At 34.8% G+C, this 16373-nt stretch overlaps 1 protein-coding gene across 3 annotated transcripts in view; it reads left to right on the top strand.

Annotated features, from left to right (window-relative positions):
• CDK17 (cyclin dependent kinase 17) overlaps positions 1–16373 on the top strand; it is a 109913-nt gene that overhangs the window by 74768 nt on the left and 18772 nt on the right. For 2 of the 3 annotated variants that reach the window (XM_004748493.3, XM_004748492.3), the window contains exons 3-5: positions 254–418; positions 4747–4880; positions 8115–8240. In XM_004748493.3, the coding sequence (XP_004748550.1) occupies positions 254–418; positions 4747–4880; positions 8115–8240 (425 nt within the window). Of the gene's footprint in view, positions 1–253; positions 419–3427; positions 3626–4746; positions 4881–8114; positions 8241–16373 lie in introns of those variants that run through there. The other variant, XM_045084811.1, reaches the window with a different exon arrangement.

Genomic DNA, 16373 nt, shown 5'->3' on the forward strand with positions numbered 1-16373 from the left:
GCTAACCAATTTTGGTTATAAAGGAAGTGGATACTTAAGTGATTAAACCAATTTCAAATATTAAAGCATTTTTTCTGAGTATTTTTCCATGGAAATTATTTTAATTCTGGTTCTTTGTATAGATAGCCAAAGAATTATTAAATGTTACTGATCTCATAAACCTTTTGTTTTCTGTTTTGCTTTCTCAATCCTTCTCATGTGATCCTGGATCTTGGGCTGTTAATGGAATGATTTTGGATACTGTGGACCACAGAGCCTATTGTGAAGAATGGCAGGCCTCCAACCTCTCACAGTATGCATTCCTTCCTCCATCAGTACACAGGGTCCTTCAAGAAGCCCCCATTGCGGAGACCACATAGCGTTATTGGAGGAAGCCTTGGATCCTTCATGGCAATGCCCAGAAATGGAAGCAGATTAGGTAATTTAATGGTCTTTTTTTTTAAAACTTTCTGACTGTAGGTCATGTAGTGAACGTAGCTATTGTTTTTGTTTTTTTTATTGTTGTTGTTGTTATTTAAAGATTTTTTTGTTTATTTGACAGAGACACAGTGAGAGAAGGAACACAAGCAGTGGGGAGTGGAGAGGGAGAAGCAGGCTTCCTGCTGGGCAGGGAACCCAGTGCAGAGCTTGATCCCAGAACCCTGGGATCATGACCTGAGCTGAAGGGAGACGCTTAAACGTCTGAGTCACCCAGGCACGCCGCTATTGTTATGGTTGTATGGAAGTCATCCAGCCTTCATTATCTGATTTTTTTTCTTTTTGTAAAATAAAGATCAAGTTGAAAATAACAGAGACAGCAGAAAGATGGAAGGCTATAGAAGGGTACTAGTATTGATACTACAGAGGAGTAATATTTGAAAACCTGTCCATCAGGAAGAAAACAAAACCCCTAGGAGATGGATGCCAGATTTGAAGATGAATGGCATCTCAGAATGGTGCTTAATTTAGTGTCATACCATAGTAACTTCAGATTATCACCGTACAATAACCCAGTGCAATGATTCATATACATGATTGTCCCCTGAGTTGCTATTCTTAAGTCACTATTCCATTCTAAGTATTTAGGAAAAATGCATACCTGCAAGTTTCTGTTTATCTCTCTGGTCTTTTTTGATAGCATCTTACTATCACATTGTGGTTTTTTGTTTTTTGTTTTTTTAAAAGATTTTATTTATTTATTTGACAGAGAGAGAGATCACAAATAGGCAGAGAGACAGAGAGAGAGATGAGGAGAAGCAGGCTCCCTGCTGAGCAGAGAGCCCTATGCGGGACTCGATCCCAGGCCCCTCGGATCATGACCTGAGCCAAAGGCAGTGGCTTAACCCACTGAGCCACCCAGGCGCCCCTATCACATTGTGGTTTTTAAAATCATTTTAAAATAATGGTTTTATAGTCTTGACATTTAGTGAAGTTTCTGAAGTTTTTATTTTAGTCCTTGCTTTATCTGCTTCCATTGCCGTGGCAGGTTATTTCCTCATGTGTTTTGTTAATTTGGGGAATATGAGCTTTTATTTATAGTGGGGTTTCACCTATGGGGAAATGTATGTAGCCCTATAGGTTTAACCCTATGGAATGGTGTGCTAGAGTTGACTCACAGTGGTTCATGAGGGATGATTGTTAAATTTTCAAGAATTTTGCAAGCTGGTTGTTAAATATAGCCATTATTAAAATTTAAATGTTAAAAACCTGTAATTAAACTAATTAAAAACAAAAGTAGTGAATCCTTAAAAGTCACTATTTCCAAATTATTATACTACACTTTACTAATACCTCTACTTTTGGGGTTATTTCTGTTGTATCTGTAATAGTCAAAATTTTATGTAATGGTTTATACATTTCTTCCCGACTCCATACTCAGTGGTTGTCATGTTGTAGCTTGAGGTTGGCCATGAAGGGAGTGTTTACCTTACAGAAATTGGATAATACTTCAGATCAGGACTTGATTTCTTGTTATGTTGTCTAGATTGGCATACTTTTCTGCAAAGGTCCAGATTGTAAAATTTTTCAGGTTTTGTGGGCCACATATGGTCTCTGTTGCATATTCTTCTTTTTAAAATAACTCTTTAATGATACAGAAAATACTTTTAGCTTAGGAGCTATATAAAAATAGGTCATATTTGCTGATTTTGGTTCTGAATTTAAGAAAGTAATATTGAAAGTGTTTGTTGTATCTGTAGCTTTTACAGTTGTCAAAAACTATTACCTGATTCAGCGAAGAAGTTGCTCACACCATGACAAATGAGTGAAATTTTGACATAAGCCTTCATTGTTTCACTTTTCTTTTATTAATGGAAATGAAAATACTGATACTCATGTTGGAACTATACTTGTTCGTTAATGACATGAACAATTTCTTGGTTGAGTCAGGTGGTAGTCAAGTATTTATTCATAGTCTGAGGTTCATATGCTCCTTTGTAGTCCTTTTGCAGTAGAACAGATTTAAGTCTGCCCTTTTAGTACTTTGAGAGTCTCATGCCTTTCTTTAGGAAATTCGCACTTGCACCTTGGACGTCTGACGCTTCCCCTTTTATCCCAGTATGGCAGCTAAACCTGGACACCTTCTTACCAAGAACTACGACCCCTCCCTGAGAGAATAACAGAGTCAGTCTATGCATAACAGCTTTTGACTCTCAGTTCTCTTTGTCTTTTCTTCCTTGGTATTTTGCACAAATTCTTGCAAACTCAGCTATCCATTTAAAAATATTATTACATTTTACTCAACATTTCCTTGAGGAAGGAAGATTTCAGATTCTCCCAGAAATAGAAGGCATGGTTAAATTATCTTTAACATTTTAAAAGTGTGACAGAAAAGAATACTTGGACTCATATGTGTTGTATACCATCCAATTAGGAATCAGTTACCATTACATTTTATTGCCAAGTTAATTTTTTGTTCAAATCTTCACGTAAAATTTCTCCAGAGATCTTTATGTAATTGGAATATATTCTTAAATTACATATCAGTCTATTATAAACTATCATATTTGCAACTGCTTATCTGTGTAAGAATTTTCTCAATAATGGGTTATTAAGGAGTGCCTGGGTGGCTCAGTTGGGTCAACATTTCACTTGATTTCAGCTCAGGTGATGATCTCAGGATTGCGAGATCGAGCCCTCTGTTGGGCTCTGCACTGGGTGTGGAATTGGCCTAAGATTCTACCTCTCCCTCTGCCCGCCCTACCCCCCCCCCCACTCATGCACATGCACTCTCTCTCTCTAAAAAAAAAAAAATAATGGTTATGAAGACAAAAAACAAAAATATGGGAATTTTAAGACTGATTTGATAAGATCCTTGAGTTCAGTTTTCTGTTAAACAGTTCTCATTTTCATAAAGCATATATTCATTAAAAATACATATTTGTAACTATAAAATACTGTTTTGTTTTACATACTGGTATTTCATACAACATTTCGTTGAAAGAAGAAGTACAGTTATCTAGAGCATTCTTTGATTTTTAGTTAATATTCATTATTGTATTATTTATTGATCACCTTCTAAAACCTTTTTTCATTTTGGGGAATATAAAAGTGAAAAGTGAATAAGCTAAATCTTGCCTCCAAGGATCTCATAACTTGGTAGAAAATCATCTGAAACCAAAAAATGCACTTCAGTGCAGTGGATGTGGTAAGTGTGGACACAATAGTCATCTGTGTCTGAGAGTAGAAAGGATTTCACTGAATGATGACAAATGAACATGGTTTTGAAAAATATGTATGAGTTCACCAAATTGGTAAATTGGGGAAAGGCATCTCTTATGGATAAAAGAGGAGGGGAAAGTGTTGTGTCAAAGCACTCTAGCGTGAAACAATATGATACTTTTTGGAGGATGAATAATTGTATAAAGAGAACTGTGGTGAGAGATGTGTTTGATATCTAGCATTTGTTTCTGGTGTGCAACTCTTGCTAGATTAATTATAGGATGATTGACAAATACAAATATGGAGCAGGTATATACAAGTATATAAGTTTGTTTTTAATATTACCAGATGGAATTAATCTTCCTCCTCTCTACTCCTGTTTAACTTTTATCTTTAATAATAATAAAAATAATAAAAGAATAATGCCACTTTGTATTGTAATTTAAATGTATTTTTTTCCTCCAAACAGATTTTTGGGGGTCACAAACTTATTTCTGTAATTAAATAGATATTTAGAAAATAATTTTTGAATTTTTAAGATTTTTTAAAATTTTTAACACTGTGGAGAGGGGAAGCTGCATTAGTGGCTTTGAAACTTTTTTTTTTAAAAGCATATTCAAAGAAGTAGATCATTTGGCTGTAGACCCAGTGGCACATTATTTTACAGAAAAAATACTAAGCTAAATAAAAGGCAGAAGACCAGGTTTCTATTTTAGCTCTGCCTCTAGGCTGTGTAACCTTTGAAAAATAATTTAACGTTTCCAAGTCTTAGATCCAGGATCTGGAAAATGAGAGAACTGACTAAATAATCCTTGTGGTATTTCCAGTCTGTAATTTTATTATTCAGCTCTTGATAATAACTTGGATGTTAATTGTTTGCATAGTTTTTCATAATCAGAGTGTGAAAGATTTCTAACTAGTGTTTCAAGACATCTGAGTTACATTTGGATCTATTACCTACACAGAGCAACCAGAATGTAAAAATCTTTGTTATGATTTTATGTGTTGGCTGTCTTATATCTTATTTGTAGTGATAATAAATTATGTGATACAGTAAGGTATAATGCCTCTCTTTGAAGATAAATGATGTTTCATTTTGTGATACAGATATTGTTCATGAAAATCTAAAAATGGGATCAGATGGTGAGAGTGACCAAGCTTCTGGAACATCATCTGATGAAGTACAGTCACCTACGGGCGTTTGTCTTAGAAATCGTATACATAGACGGATCTCAATGGAGGTAACCATATGCCTGTGTATGTGTGTTTGTGTGTATGAATACTCATATACATCAAATAGTAAATACAAAGGCACATGACAGTGTAAGAAAATTATTTCTCTGTATTAGTAAAGAATAGTCTTGCAAATATTTCCTTTCTTCTAATTATCTACTATACCAAGGCAAGTATATGTTAATTGCATTTAACAGTCTGCAAAACACGTGTAGGGTCTCTGTAAGGGAATGTTAATTTTCAAAAATACTGGAAATTCAGAATGATACTTTAGCAAAGTGTTTTTTTTTGTTTGTTTTTGTTTTTTTCAGAAAATAGGATTTTCTATTTTTGAGGTTCATCTGGATACTTAATATTTTATAAATATTTCAGATTTTCAAATGTATACATAAAACAAGCACCAGCTTTTTTCATTTTGCTTTAATTTATAAATATAGGTATCCTTTCTTTTATGGGTTATTATACCTACTAATTTCTATAGAACATACAAGTTATGTCTTCATATAAAAGAATTAATACCTCATGTATAATCTTAATATCAAAATTGATTATGAATGTTATTTTAGTGTATATTATAGATTAAAATAATTTTCTCCAAAACAATTGAGCTTGTTTTGAATTAAGAATATTATTAATTTTTTTTGGTGCTTTTGAGTTGAGATTACAGTGCTTGGGGTATCTGTCCTATTGGTTGATTGCATTTTCATTGATAAAAGATTGCTTCTAAATCAGATAAAGAGCAGTAAAAACAGTATCAGCTTTCTAAATGATAAATTAATATTTTCAGCTCTTGAGATCAACTTGATATCTGTTCATATCACTGTAAATTATATCATAATAGAATACATTTATCAGATTATATAAATACAATTTTAATCATAGGTTTAAAAGTTTTTTTATTATTAAGATTTTTATCTGAACTTTCTCATTCTTCCGTTGAGCTTTATTTATATTTTGCCCCAAAGGACAGTCTCTTGATGATATTCTTACTTTCATGTATTATTATAGCAGAAAAGACTTCTTTCTTAACATCCTCGACATCTTGCATACACATATGTATTCTTACTTAGAATGTTTTGAATATTACTTTCTGTGTATGCTTCTAGATAGATTTTAAATATTTTGTTCTAATAATGTTATTGTGATTTGTTTGGGATTATCTAAAATGTAAAATTAATATGGGAGAACAATTATCTTTTCATTATTTAGTCTTACCATTTGGGAATATGGTATATATTTCTGTACTTGAGTCATATATCTCTCAGTAAACATTTACATAGTTTTTATATATCTCAGATTTGTTTTATAGTTTGGTTATATTATAGATAATAGGGATTTATGTTTTATAGGATTTATGTTTCTTCGTGTGACAATATATGCAAGATTCCCTTTTCAGTTTCTCCCAAGTTCACATTTTATAAGTAAATAGAATAGAATAGAAATGTGCTCCCCCTACCAGCCTTTTAAGAGCCATCTTTGTATCCCTGGAATAAATCCCACTTAATTTGATGAATGACGTGTATATATATTTAAATTTGATATTCATACTTAAATTAGGCTTTGTTCCCAACATGGGGCTTGAACTCATGACCCTCAGATCAGGAGTTTAGTGCCCTACCAACTGAGCTAGCCAGGAACCCCTGATTTTTTTTCATGTATTGTTGGATCTGGTTGGCTAATGTTTTGTGGAGGATTTTTATGTCTATGTTAGAGATACTGGTGTGCAGTTATTTGGGGGTGTGTGTGTGTGTTTGTGTGTGTTGTCTTTATCTGGTTTTGGTATCAGGGTAATGCTGGCCCCATAGAATGAATTTGGAAGCTTGCTTTCCTCTTTTTTGGGAATAGTTTGAGAATAGGTATTAACTTACTTAAATTTTTGGTGGGACGAATCTGAAACTGTCTGGTCCTGGGCTTTTGTTTGTTGGGAGTTTTTGATAACTGCCTCAATTTTATTGCTGGTAATTGGTCTTTTCAGATTTTCTGCTTCTTCCTGATTCAGTTTTAGGAGGCTGTTACATATTTCTAGGAATTTATCCATTTCTTCTAGGTTGTCCAGTTGCTGGCTTACAATTTTTCATAATATTCTCTTACAATCCCTAGCTTTTCTGTGGAGTCAGTTGTTATTTTTCATTTTTCCTTTATAATTTTGAGTCCTCTTTCTCTTTTTTATTTTAACTTTTTTTAGTCTGGGTAATGGTTTGTCAATTTTGTTGATCTTTCCTTTTTTAAAGATTTATATGAGAGAGAGAGAGGGAGAGCATGTACACACACACAAGGGAGGGGCAGAGGGAGGAGAGAATCTGGAGCAGACTCCCCACCAAGCACAAAGCCCAGGCTCCATCTCTTGACCTTAGCCAAAAATCAAGAGTTGGATGCTTAACCAGCTGAGCGAGGTGCCCCAATTTTGTTGATCTTTTCAACAAACTAGTTCTTAGTTTCATTGATCTGTTTTTTGTTTTGGGGTTTTTTTTGGAGTTTCTATTTCATTTATTTATTTATTTTTAAGGATTTTTATCTATTTATTTGACAGAGATCACAAGTAGGCAGACAGGCAGGCAGAGAGAGAGTGGGGAGCAGGCTCCCTGCCGAGCAGAGAGCCTGATGCGGGGCTCAGTCCCACGACCCTGAGATCATGACCTGAGCCGAAGGCAGTGAGGGTTTAACCCACTGAGCCACCCAGGTGCCCTTATGTCATTTATTTCTACTCTAATCTTTATCATTTCCTTCTACTAAGTTTGGACATTGTTCTTTTCTGGCTTCTTTAGGTGTAAAGTTAGGTGGTTTAGTAGAGATTTTTGTTGCTTTTTACTTCTTTCCATTGATACAGCAATGATAAAAGATTTCAGTTGTCTCACTGTGTTGTGTACAAAACCTTACAGTATCTGCTTGGTTGTTATTAAACTGGTCACATTTTGTGTTAGTTTTTGCATCTTTCTACATGGTATAATAATGTCTAAGTAAATTCCATCTGAAATTTACTGTGAAAGGACTGAGAAATAACTGGGTTGCAGAGTACCATTTCTGTAGAACTATGTTGTACACTTTTGCTTACAGTAAATGCATTTACATTCAGATATTATATAAAGTCAACATGGATAACTTTGGAACTGTAACAAAACTTAACAGTTACTTATCATTAATAAATAATATAGTAGCCCATGAATTCAAAAGTGAAGTGCTCTTGTCTCTTCTATTTGTGATTACCTACCAATACCTTCTTTCTCCTTTTTTTTTTCTTAAAGGATTTAAATAAGCGGTTATCACTGCCTGCAGATATCAGAATACCTGATGGATATCTTGAAAAATTGCAGATAAACAGCCCACCGTTTGATCAACCAATGAGCCGAAGGTCTCGTAGAGCCTCTTTAGTAAGTTTTCAGTCTCCTATATCTATGCTATCAAATCTGTTTGATTTTTCTGGGTGTAAACATTTTACATTAATTTTTATGTTTACTTTTTGAATAACTAAATTTTAATACATTCCTTTTTGGATTTTATTGCTTTCCAGTTATTAAGGGTTTAAAGATCTATATTGGAATAGAATTTAGGCTATAGTCTTTTAGGTTTTGGAAAAATTTTATTGATATATGCTAGAAGTAAAGAATAAGTATTAAATATATAAATGTATACTAGGAATACAGAAAAGTACACAAACCATAATTGTATAGCTCAGTGTATTTTTGCAGAGTTAACATACCTTGTAACCAGTACCCAAAAAATAAAAGAAAATTACCCAAATCTAAGGGGCGCTTGGGTGGCTCAGTGGTGTAAAGCCGCTGCCTTCGGCTCAGGTGATAACCCCAGGGTCCTGGGATTGAGCCCTGCATCGGGCTCTCTGCTTAGCAGGGAGCCTGCTTCCTCCTCTCTCTCTCTGCCTGCCTGTGATCTCTGTCTGTCAAATAAATAAATAAAAAATCTTAAAAAGAAAATATTACCCGAATCTGAGATACTCCCTCCTGCCACCTCTCTGTTCACTTTCTACTCCCACTTCCTCATCTGTAACCACATCCCTGCTTTCTCATTCCAAAGATTAGGTTTACCTATGTTTTCCATTGTTTTGTTTATATAATGCTTATAGTATATTTTAAAATCTCAAGACTTTTTAAAATCTTCATATACATTCACATTCTTATTTAAAAGATGCTTTTGTTACTTCTGATTATTCATATTTAAACTTTTGAACTTTAATTGGCTATATAAATTATTAAAATACATTTTATACAAATATATTAAAATGTATATTCACGTTTATATTGTACAGTATACATGGAAGAATAGACTGTATTCTTTTTGGGGGCTGCCCTCTTGCTGAAGGTTATGCTCATGTTTCATCTAGTTTGTTGCATATAGTTCATTTGTTCTTACGATTGCATGGTATTCCATTGTATATTATACTTTATTCAGTTTCCTGTTGATGGACACTTAAATATTTGGGCTGTTTTTAGTTTTTGGCTATTACCAAATAGTGATTCTATCATCATTCTTGTGAATGTATTTTGGTTAACATATGTAAGCATTTTTGTTGAGTACATACCTAGGAGTGGAACTGTTGGATCAGATTGTGTACATATGTTCAGCTTTCTTAAACACTGTCAAAAGAGTTTCTAAAGTGGTCATACCAGTTTACACTCACATCATTATTTGACAGTTCTGTTTATTCTCCTTAGCCAATTTCTGATAGTCTTTAAAAAAAATTTTTTTTTTAGCTTTTCTGGTGAGTGTGTAGTATTACCTTATTGTGGTTTTATTTGCATTTTTCTGATGACTAAGCTGAACACCTTTTTATTTATTTTTTAAAAAGATTTTATTTATTTGTCAGAACGCACAAGCAGGCGGGCAGAGTGGCAGGAAGAGGCAGAGAGAGAAGCAGGCTCCCTGCTGAGCAAGGAGCCCAATGCAGGACTCGATCCCAGGATCCTGGGATCATGACCTGAGCTGAAGGCAGTGGCTTAACCAACTGAGCCACCTAGGCGTCCCTCAGCTAAACACCTTTTTAATATTTAGTGGCCATTTAGACGTACCATCTTTTGTTATTTAACTTCTGAACTCTGTCATCTCTTTCTTCTGGTTTTTCTGCCTTTTTCTTATTGATCTATGGAAATTCTTTATACATTCTGTATAAAGAAACTGTGAGTTGTATGTCTTACAGATATCTTCTAGCATATGGCTGTTGACCTTTGCAATTGCATTAAGCATCACTGATTGAAAGGTCAGCTTTCTCTGTTGCAGTGTCACCTTTGACATAAATTCAGGTGATTGTATATGTAAGGATCTCTTTTGGATGATTATAGTCCTGTAGAATGCATGCATATTTAAGTGCTGTGGAACAACAGAAAGCAAGTAAAATGACTTTGCATATTGCACGCTTACAGAAGAGAGAGTGCTTGAGCTGGCTTTAGAAGTATGGGTAGGAACTTGTCAAGTTGATAACAAGTAGAAGGGTGTTCTAAGCAGAGGAAACTTGATGTACTAATACCCACAATATAAATGTAGGTATGTTGGGGAAATTATAGCTGATATAAAGGGTAAATGTGGAATAAGATTAAAGAATAGGGCTTGAAAGAATAGGATAAATCCAAACTGTAAAAAGCTTTGGCTATCAGGCCAAGCAGAAGTCTGAACTTTATTCATCCTATGTAATGGACCTCAGAGGTATTGATTTAAACAAGGGCTGACGTAATCACATTTTTGTTTCCTAACAGTGGCTTCAGGAAAAGTGTAAATGAAGTAGAAGGGCAGAAAGAGTAGAGGCAGGGAGATAGACTAGGAATTTACTCAAAATTTGGGATTATGTGGCAGTCATGTGGAAATAGGCAGGACCTCTGGTAGTCAGCTGAACTTTGTGTCTGAAGGAGGAGCTGTTGGTGAGGATTCCTGGATTGCTAGCAGTTTTTATTATATCATGGAATGTTTTTATCCACCAAAAACTTGTGTTTGGTTACATATTCTAAAGAATAAAATTACCTTATACTGTGTGTCACATGAGCACATTGTTATTTGACATTCATCATTGTATAATAAAATAAAAGTATAGTGCCAACTGGATTTTGGTATGTAGGTTTATGATCACCGTAGTTTTGTATCACTGCCTGAGACTTTTTTTTTAAAGTAGCTTTGCCATTTGAGTACCCATTTGAAAGTGTTCTTTGGCTATCAATTTTTATCAAAGATTAGTACTTAGGATAAATTTTGGAGTTATTGAATGTTCACATTGGGACTAAAGGTATGATTTAATTACCACATAATTCTTAAAGCTGTCCTTTATGAGCTATCTTTTCCAGTCTCCATGAAATTAAGGAAAACAGTGCCCTCTAATGAATGTTAAGTGATGGAGTTTTTATTGTGGTTGAGTATTCCTACTCATCCTCCTTGGTTTTTGATCCAAAGTGGTTTATAGATTTCAGATTAATTATGCCAGTTGTGTTTTGGTTTCTACTAATGCACCCTTTTCATTATTTATCTACCTTGCTGAACTAAACCATGTGGTTTCTTTTGAAGTATATTAGGAAATTATTCTTCGCTAGGTTTTTGTATGAAGGGGGGAAGGGTTAGGGAATGGATGGAAAGGCAATGGGAGAAGAAATACATTCTTCACCTGTGTTAGAGCATGTTTCCATGGATAATACATTCCTTTTATTGCAAAATTTATTTGTTTTAGGGAGTATGTATAAGTGGGAGGGGGGGAGTAGAGGGAGAGGGAGAGGACCTCAAGCAAACTCTGTGCTAGCACGGAGCCCAGTGCAGGGCATGATGCCCCAACTCTGAGATCATGACCTCAGCCAAAAGAAAAAAAATTTTTTTTAAAGATTTTTTATTTATTTGACAGAGAGCACAAGTAGGCAGAGAGGCAGGCAGAGAGAGAGAGGAGGGAAGCAGGCTCCCCACTGAGCAGAGAACCCAATGTGGGGCTTGATCCCGGACCCTGGGATCATGATGCGAGCCAAAGGCAGAGGCCTTAACCCACTGAGCCACCCAGACGCCCTGACCTCAGCCAAAATTAAGAGTCAGATGCCTTACTGACTGAGCTACCCATGCATCCCTGGATAATACACTCTTTATCTAAAAAATATATATATATATTTTCAAGATAAAATATAAAATTTTAACCTTGTCTCTCTAAAAGTATAAAACTTTATATTTTTGCGTATTTAATAGCAATGTTAAATGAATAGAGTAGTAAAAATAATATAAATCCTTTGAGTAGCAATTAAGAAACAAATCACAATTTCTGATGAAGAGAGACCTATAGTAGAGCTAATTGATTCTTCTATAAGTGTATGATCATCAGCAGCAGTAGCAGCAGCCTAAAATGAACCTTCAGTATTTCTTGGTTATCGTATGTTGTCTTTCTCTGGTTAATCCTTCCCCTCTCTCGGAAGCCCCCACGGTCCCCGCCTTGGCCGGCCTCGGTAGCCGCCCTGATCATAGCCTCCTCTTCCACCGCGACGATCATCTCCATAGTTACCCCCCATATGAGAGCCTCCTGGTCCCCTCCTGGGCCATCTGGTTTAGGGGCCTTACACTGGTTGCATTCATTCCTCCAGGAGAAGTTCATGTTCTCACATATAGGATTTGGACACTTCCAGTCACCAGCTCGCTGCTGGCTGCCACCACCACCACCTCCACTAGGGAATCCTCCCCAGCCACCGCCACCACTGCCACCACCTCCGTAGCCTCCACGGCCCATAGGTCCTCCTTGCCCTCGGCCTCCACGACACGACAGATGCCCTATATGATAAAGAGGAGAGAAGCCATTAACCAGAAACCACCCTCATTTTTTTAAATAACAAACATGCAAATCTGTCTTTACTTGTACACATTCTGGTCTTTCCTTTTTTTAAAAGATTTTATTTATTTATTCATGAGAGAGAGCGCGTCATAGGGAGAAACAGGTTACCCACAGGGCAGGGAGCCGGATGCGGGACTAGATCCTAGGATGCCAGAATTGTGACCTGAGCCAAAGGCAGACACTTAACCTGCTGAGCCACCTGGGCACCCTCTTTCCTCCCTTTAATTTTGAGGAATTGTCTTTCTTCCTATCCCTTCTCAGGATGATTAGAATATTTTTGTCATCCTTGTATACTCAGATATATTCAGTTTCCCTCTCTTGACTGAATTCTCCCTATTTTTATTTAAATACACTTTCCATTTTAGAAGAGTGTTAGATTTATAGAAGAATTGAAAAGATAATATAAAGAGTTCCCATACATATACCCAGGTTCTACTGTTACTAACATTTTAGTTTAGTGTGTTGCCACTAAGGAAATCAGCATTTTCTATATTACTGCTGTTCCACACTTTATTATTTCCCTAGTTTTCCACTAATGTCCTTTTTATGTCCCAGGATCCCATCTAGGACATGTCCCACATTATGTTTGGGTTTTTTTAATGTGTGTATTGGATTGGTAAAGTGCTGTTTAATATTCATTTATGGTTGAGTAGAAGTGAGCTGTTCTAACTCTTAACGTATTTAGACACATTAGATTAGTGAGTGGAAAGCCCACGTGCCAGTAGACAAGATTCATTAGAGCATTGATTCACTTAGAATGATGGCATGCTCAGTGGAATTTTTGTGAAACTATTAAGTGCAGCTCTAGTACATTGAAAGTCTACATATGAAATATGCCTCATTATATTTAAATTATAGGTTTTACACATTCACAGAATCTGCTCTTCCTAACAATGATTTGGATTCCTCTTATGGCTTGAGCAATATATATCATATGTAGTCCTTTCTTATTTGTAAGAGTAGGTGAAAAAGTAGTGTATCAAGTTCTGATGTCTCTTTGAAATAGTAAATATATCATGGAGTGTGGAAGTGAGACTCAAAGTCCACTCACAATTTAATGTACCTTTGGTATATTATGAACAGAATTAAGATAGTACCATACTGGTGGTAACATTAATTTTTGGAAGACAAAATTAGCAAGTAGAATAAAGGTTCTCAGTCTCTTTTTTGCCCCGGACATTTCTATCAGTAACAGTAGTTCCATAATTCTCACAAAGAGAGAAATGGATGTTTGAAAAAAATCTTTCTTTGTCCCCTGTGTTTCTTACATATGCATTCACTTTTAGGATGGCATCCAGAGAACTTTTGCACATACTTCATTTGTTTTTAAGCTCAGACTAAATTGCTAGCATGTTAATACCTCTTAAGGAAGGCACTTTTGTCATGAGCACTGGGTGTTACATGTAAGTGATGAATCACTAAATTCTCCTAAAACCAGTATTACACTATATGTTAACTAACCAGAATTTAAATAAAAACTTGAAAAAAAAAATTTACAGCTATGATATGGTCATTATGTTGGCAGAGCCAGAGTAATCTGGAAATCTCCCATAATGCTCAGTACTACTTACAGGTTATATTTAATTATAAAAAGGCTATATAAATTATAATTTATTTGGGATTTTTAAAAATTTTCATGTGCTTATGCTGTAAGAATCACCTGAACAGAAATTTGATTTGGGCTGCCAAAAAAGCCAGCTATTCTTACTTGGAGCAATGAAATAACAAAAAATTATCTTCATTTGTTTGGAAAGTAGAATTAAGGAGATTTTTATATTTTACTAGTATATATAAAGTTGGGGCTCCTGGATTGCTCAGTTAGTTAAGCATCTAACTCTTAATTTCATCTCATGTCATGATCTCAGAGTTTGGGATTGAGCTCCAAGCTGGCTCTGTGCTCAGCGGGAAGTCTGTCTGAGATTCTCTCCCTCTCACTTTGCCCCTACCCCAGCTTGTGGTGGCACTCTCTCTGTCTCTTTTTCTCTAAAACAAATAAATCTTTAAAAAATAAAATATAAAACTTGCTGTTTGATTCCTTTAGCTATTTGTTTTTATAAAACTTTTAAACTACCATAAAGTAACCTAATGATGGAACTCAGTCTAGATTGTGAAGTCAGGAAAACTGGAATCATTTCTGTCGTCTTCACTGTATCCCCAGTACCTAACATTGTACTTGGTAAATGTTGAATAAATGAGCTTTGTCCTCTGTCCTCTGAATAATTTCTGTAGGAGAGCATGTCAACAAGCTAGTCATTATATCTATTGTTAATCTTGTCATGTTCAGCAGATAAAAATGCAAGCAAAATTTTCTAAAAATTCCATTTAAAGATTCAGTAAGTAATATTGACATGTAATTATTAAAACCTTGAGGCTGGAAATTATTAAATGAGGTGGTTACACTTTATTCTGGCAGATAATTCACTAGTGTAACTGTACCTTTTGTCTGAATTCCCTGCCTGCCTGCATGATGAAATTCAATAATGCTCTTTATCTTATAGATTGATTATTCAAATTTAAAATCAACTTTATAATTATAGTAAGTATTTACCTTTTTAAAAAGCAGACTTTCAGAATATTTTAATGATCTCACTAAATGTCATTCTCTGAAGAATGACTTTGTTATGTCAATATTTGATTATCCCTTAGTTTATTCCTTATATGCTTCATATGATACAGTAATCTCTATAACATTTTTATCTTTACAGTGAATCTGTAGTTCATTTACATACTCCTTAAAGCAAATATCAGCATTTTTGTCATAGCCACTAGACCATTGGACCAAAGTGTATTTAATGTTTTAAAGGAGTGCTAGTATTTATTTACCTAAGATAAAAGAGTGAACAAGAAAATTTCCCCACTCCTGTTAATAAAAAGTTCTAGTTTGCAGTCATATTTTTCTTTGTGGTTCTAATTATTGTAAGATATTTTTATTTTTCTCAGGGTCCTTCTTTGTTTTGTTTATACTAGTTTCCATTTATTACTAATACAGTTTTTTCCCCTTCATGTAAGATAGGACACAAAACTTAAAATTCATGGCAGAAGTGCAGTAGTCCCATATTTGTGAGTTTCATGAATTCTAGAGATAGGTCTAAGAAAATAAACACATTTTACCATAGTTTATGTGACCCTAGCAATTAGCTTTTTTTCAAAGTAGTTATTTGTGATCCTAGCTCAATAGGCAATAGATAAAACACTAAAAGACTATTCAGGATCAGGCTCTCATGTACCAGATAGTGGGCTATTTGTCACATTTTCCCTATTAAAGTTAAAAAACTCCATTTGTATTTGGAAAGTGTTACCTGTTGTAGTTTTTATTATTCTGCAGTTACTGATAATAGAAAGCAAGGACTTAGTATCTCTCAGTCACATATAAGACAGTGTACATGGGTGGATGGTGTGTGACAGTTCCAGAATCTCATTTTTTTTTTTTAATAAAATTGCTTTAAAATACCACATAGTGAGAAGAATTTTAGAGAGGGCAAAAAGTTTTGCAGTCATCCATTAATACCACCTGTGACTGAAGTTTTTATTAGTTTAGCAAAATTGAATTATGTACTGTTAGACATACAGTTTTCCTCATGGTTTTTAACATGATATAAATCATTGTAACAAAAGGATTAAAGATGCATCAGTTATGCCTTACTAAAAACAATAAAATTTAATTTATAAAGATAACAGCTTATTTGGGGGACCTGTGCTATTTTTGGCCTTT

This window comes from Mustela putorius, unplaced genomic scaffold (assembly GCF_011764305.1).
Source record: "Mustela putorius furo isolate JIRA1106 unplaced genomic scaffold, ASM1176430v1.1 tig00000788_pilon_pilon_pilon, whole genome shotgun sequence".
Classification (NCBI taxonomy): Eukaryota; Metazoa; Chordata; class Mammalia; order Carnivora; family Mustelidae; genus Mustela; species Mustela putorius.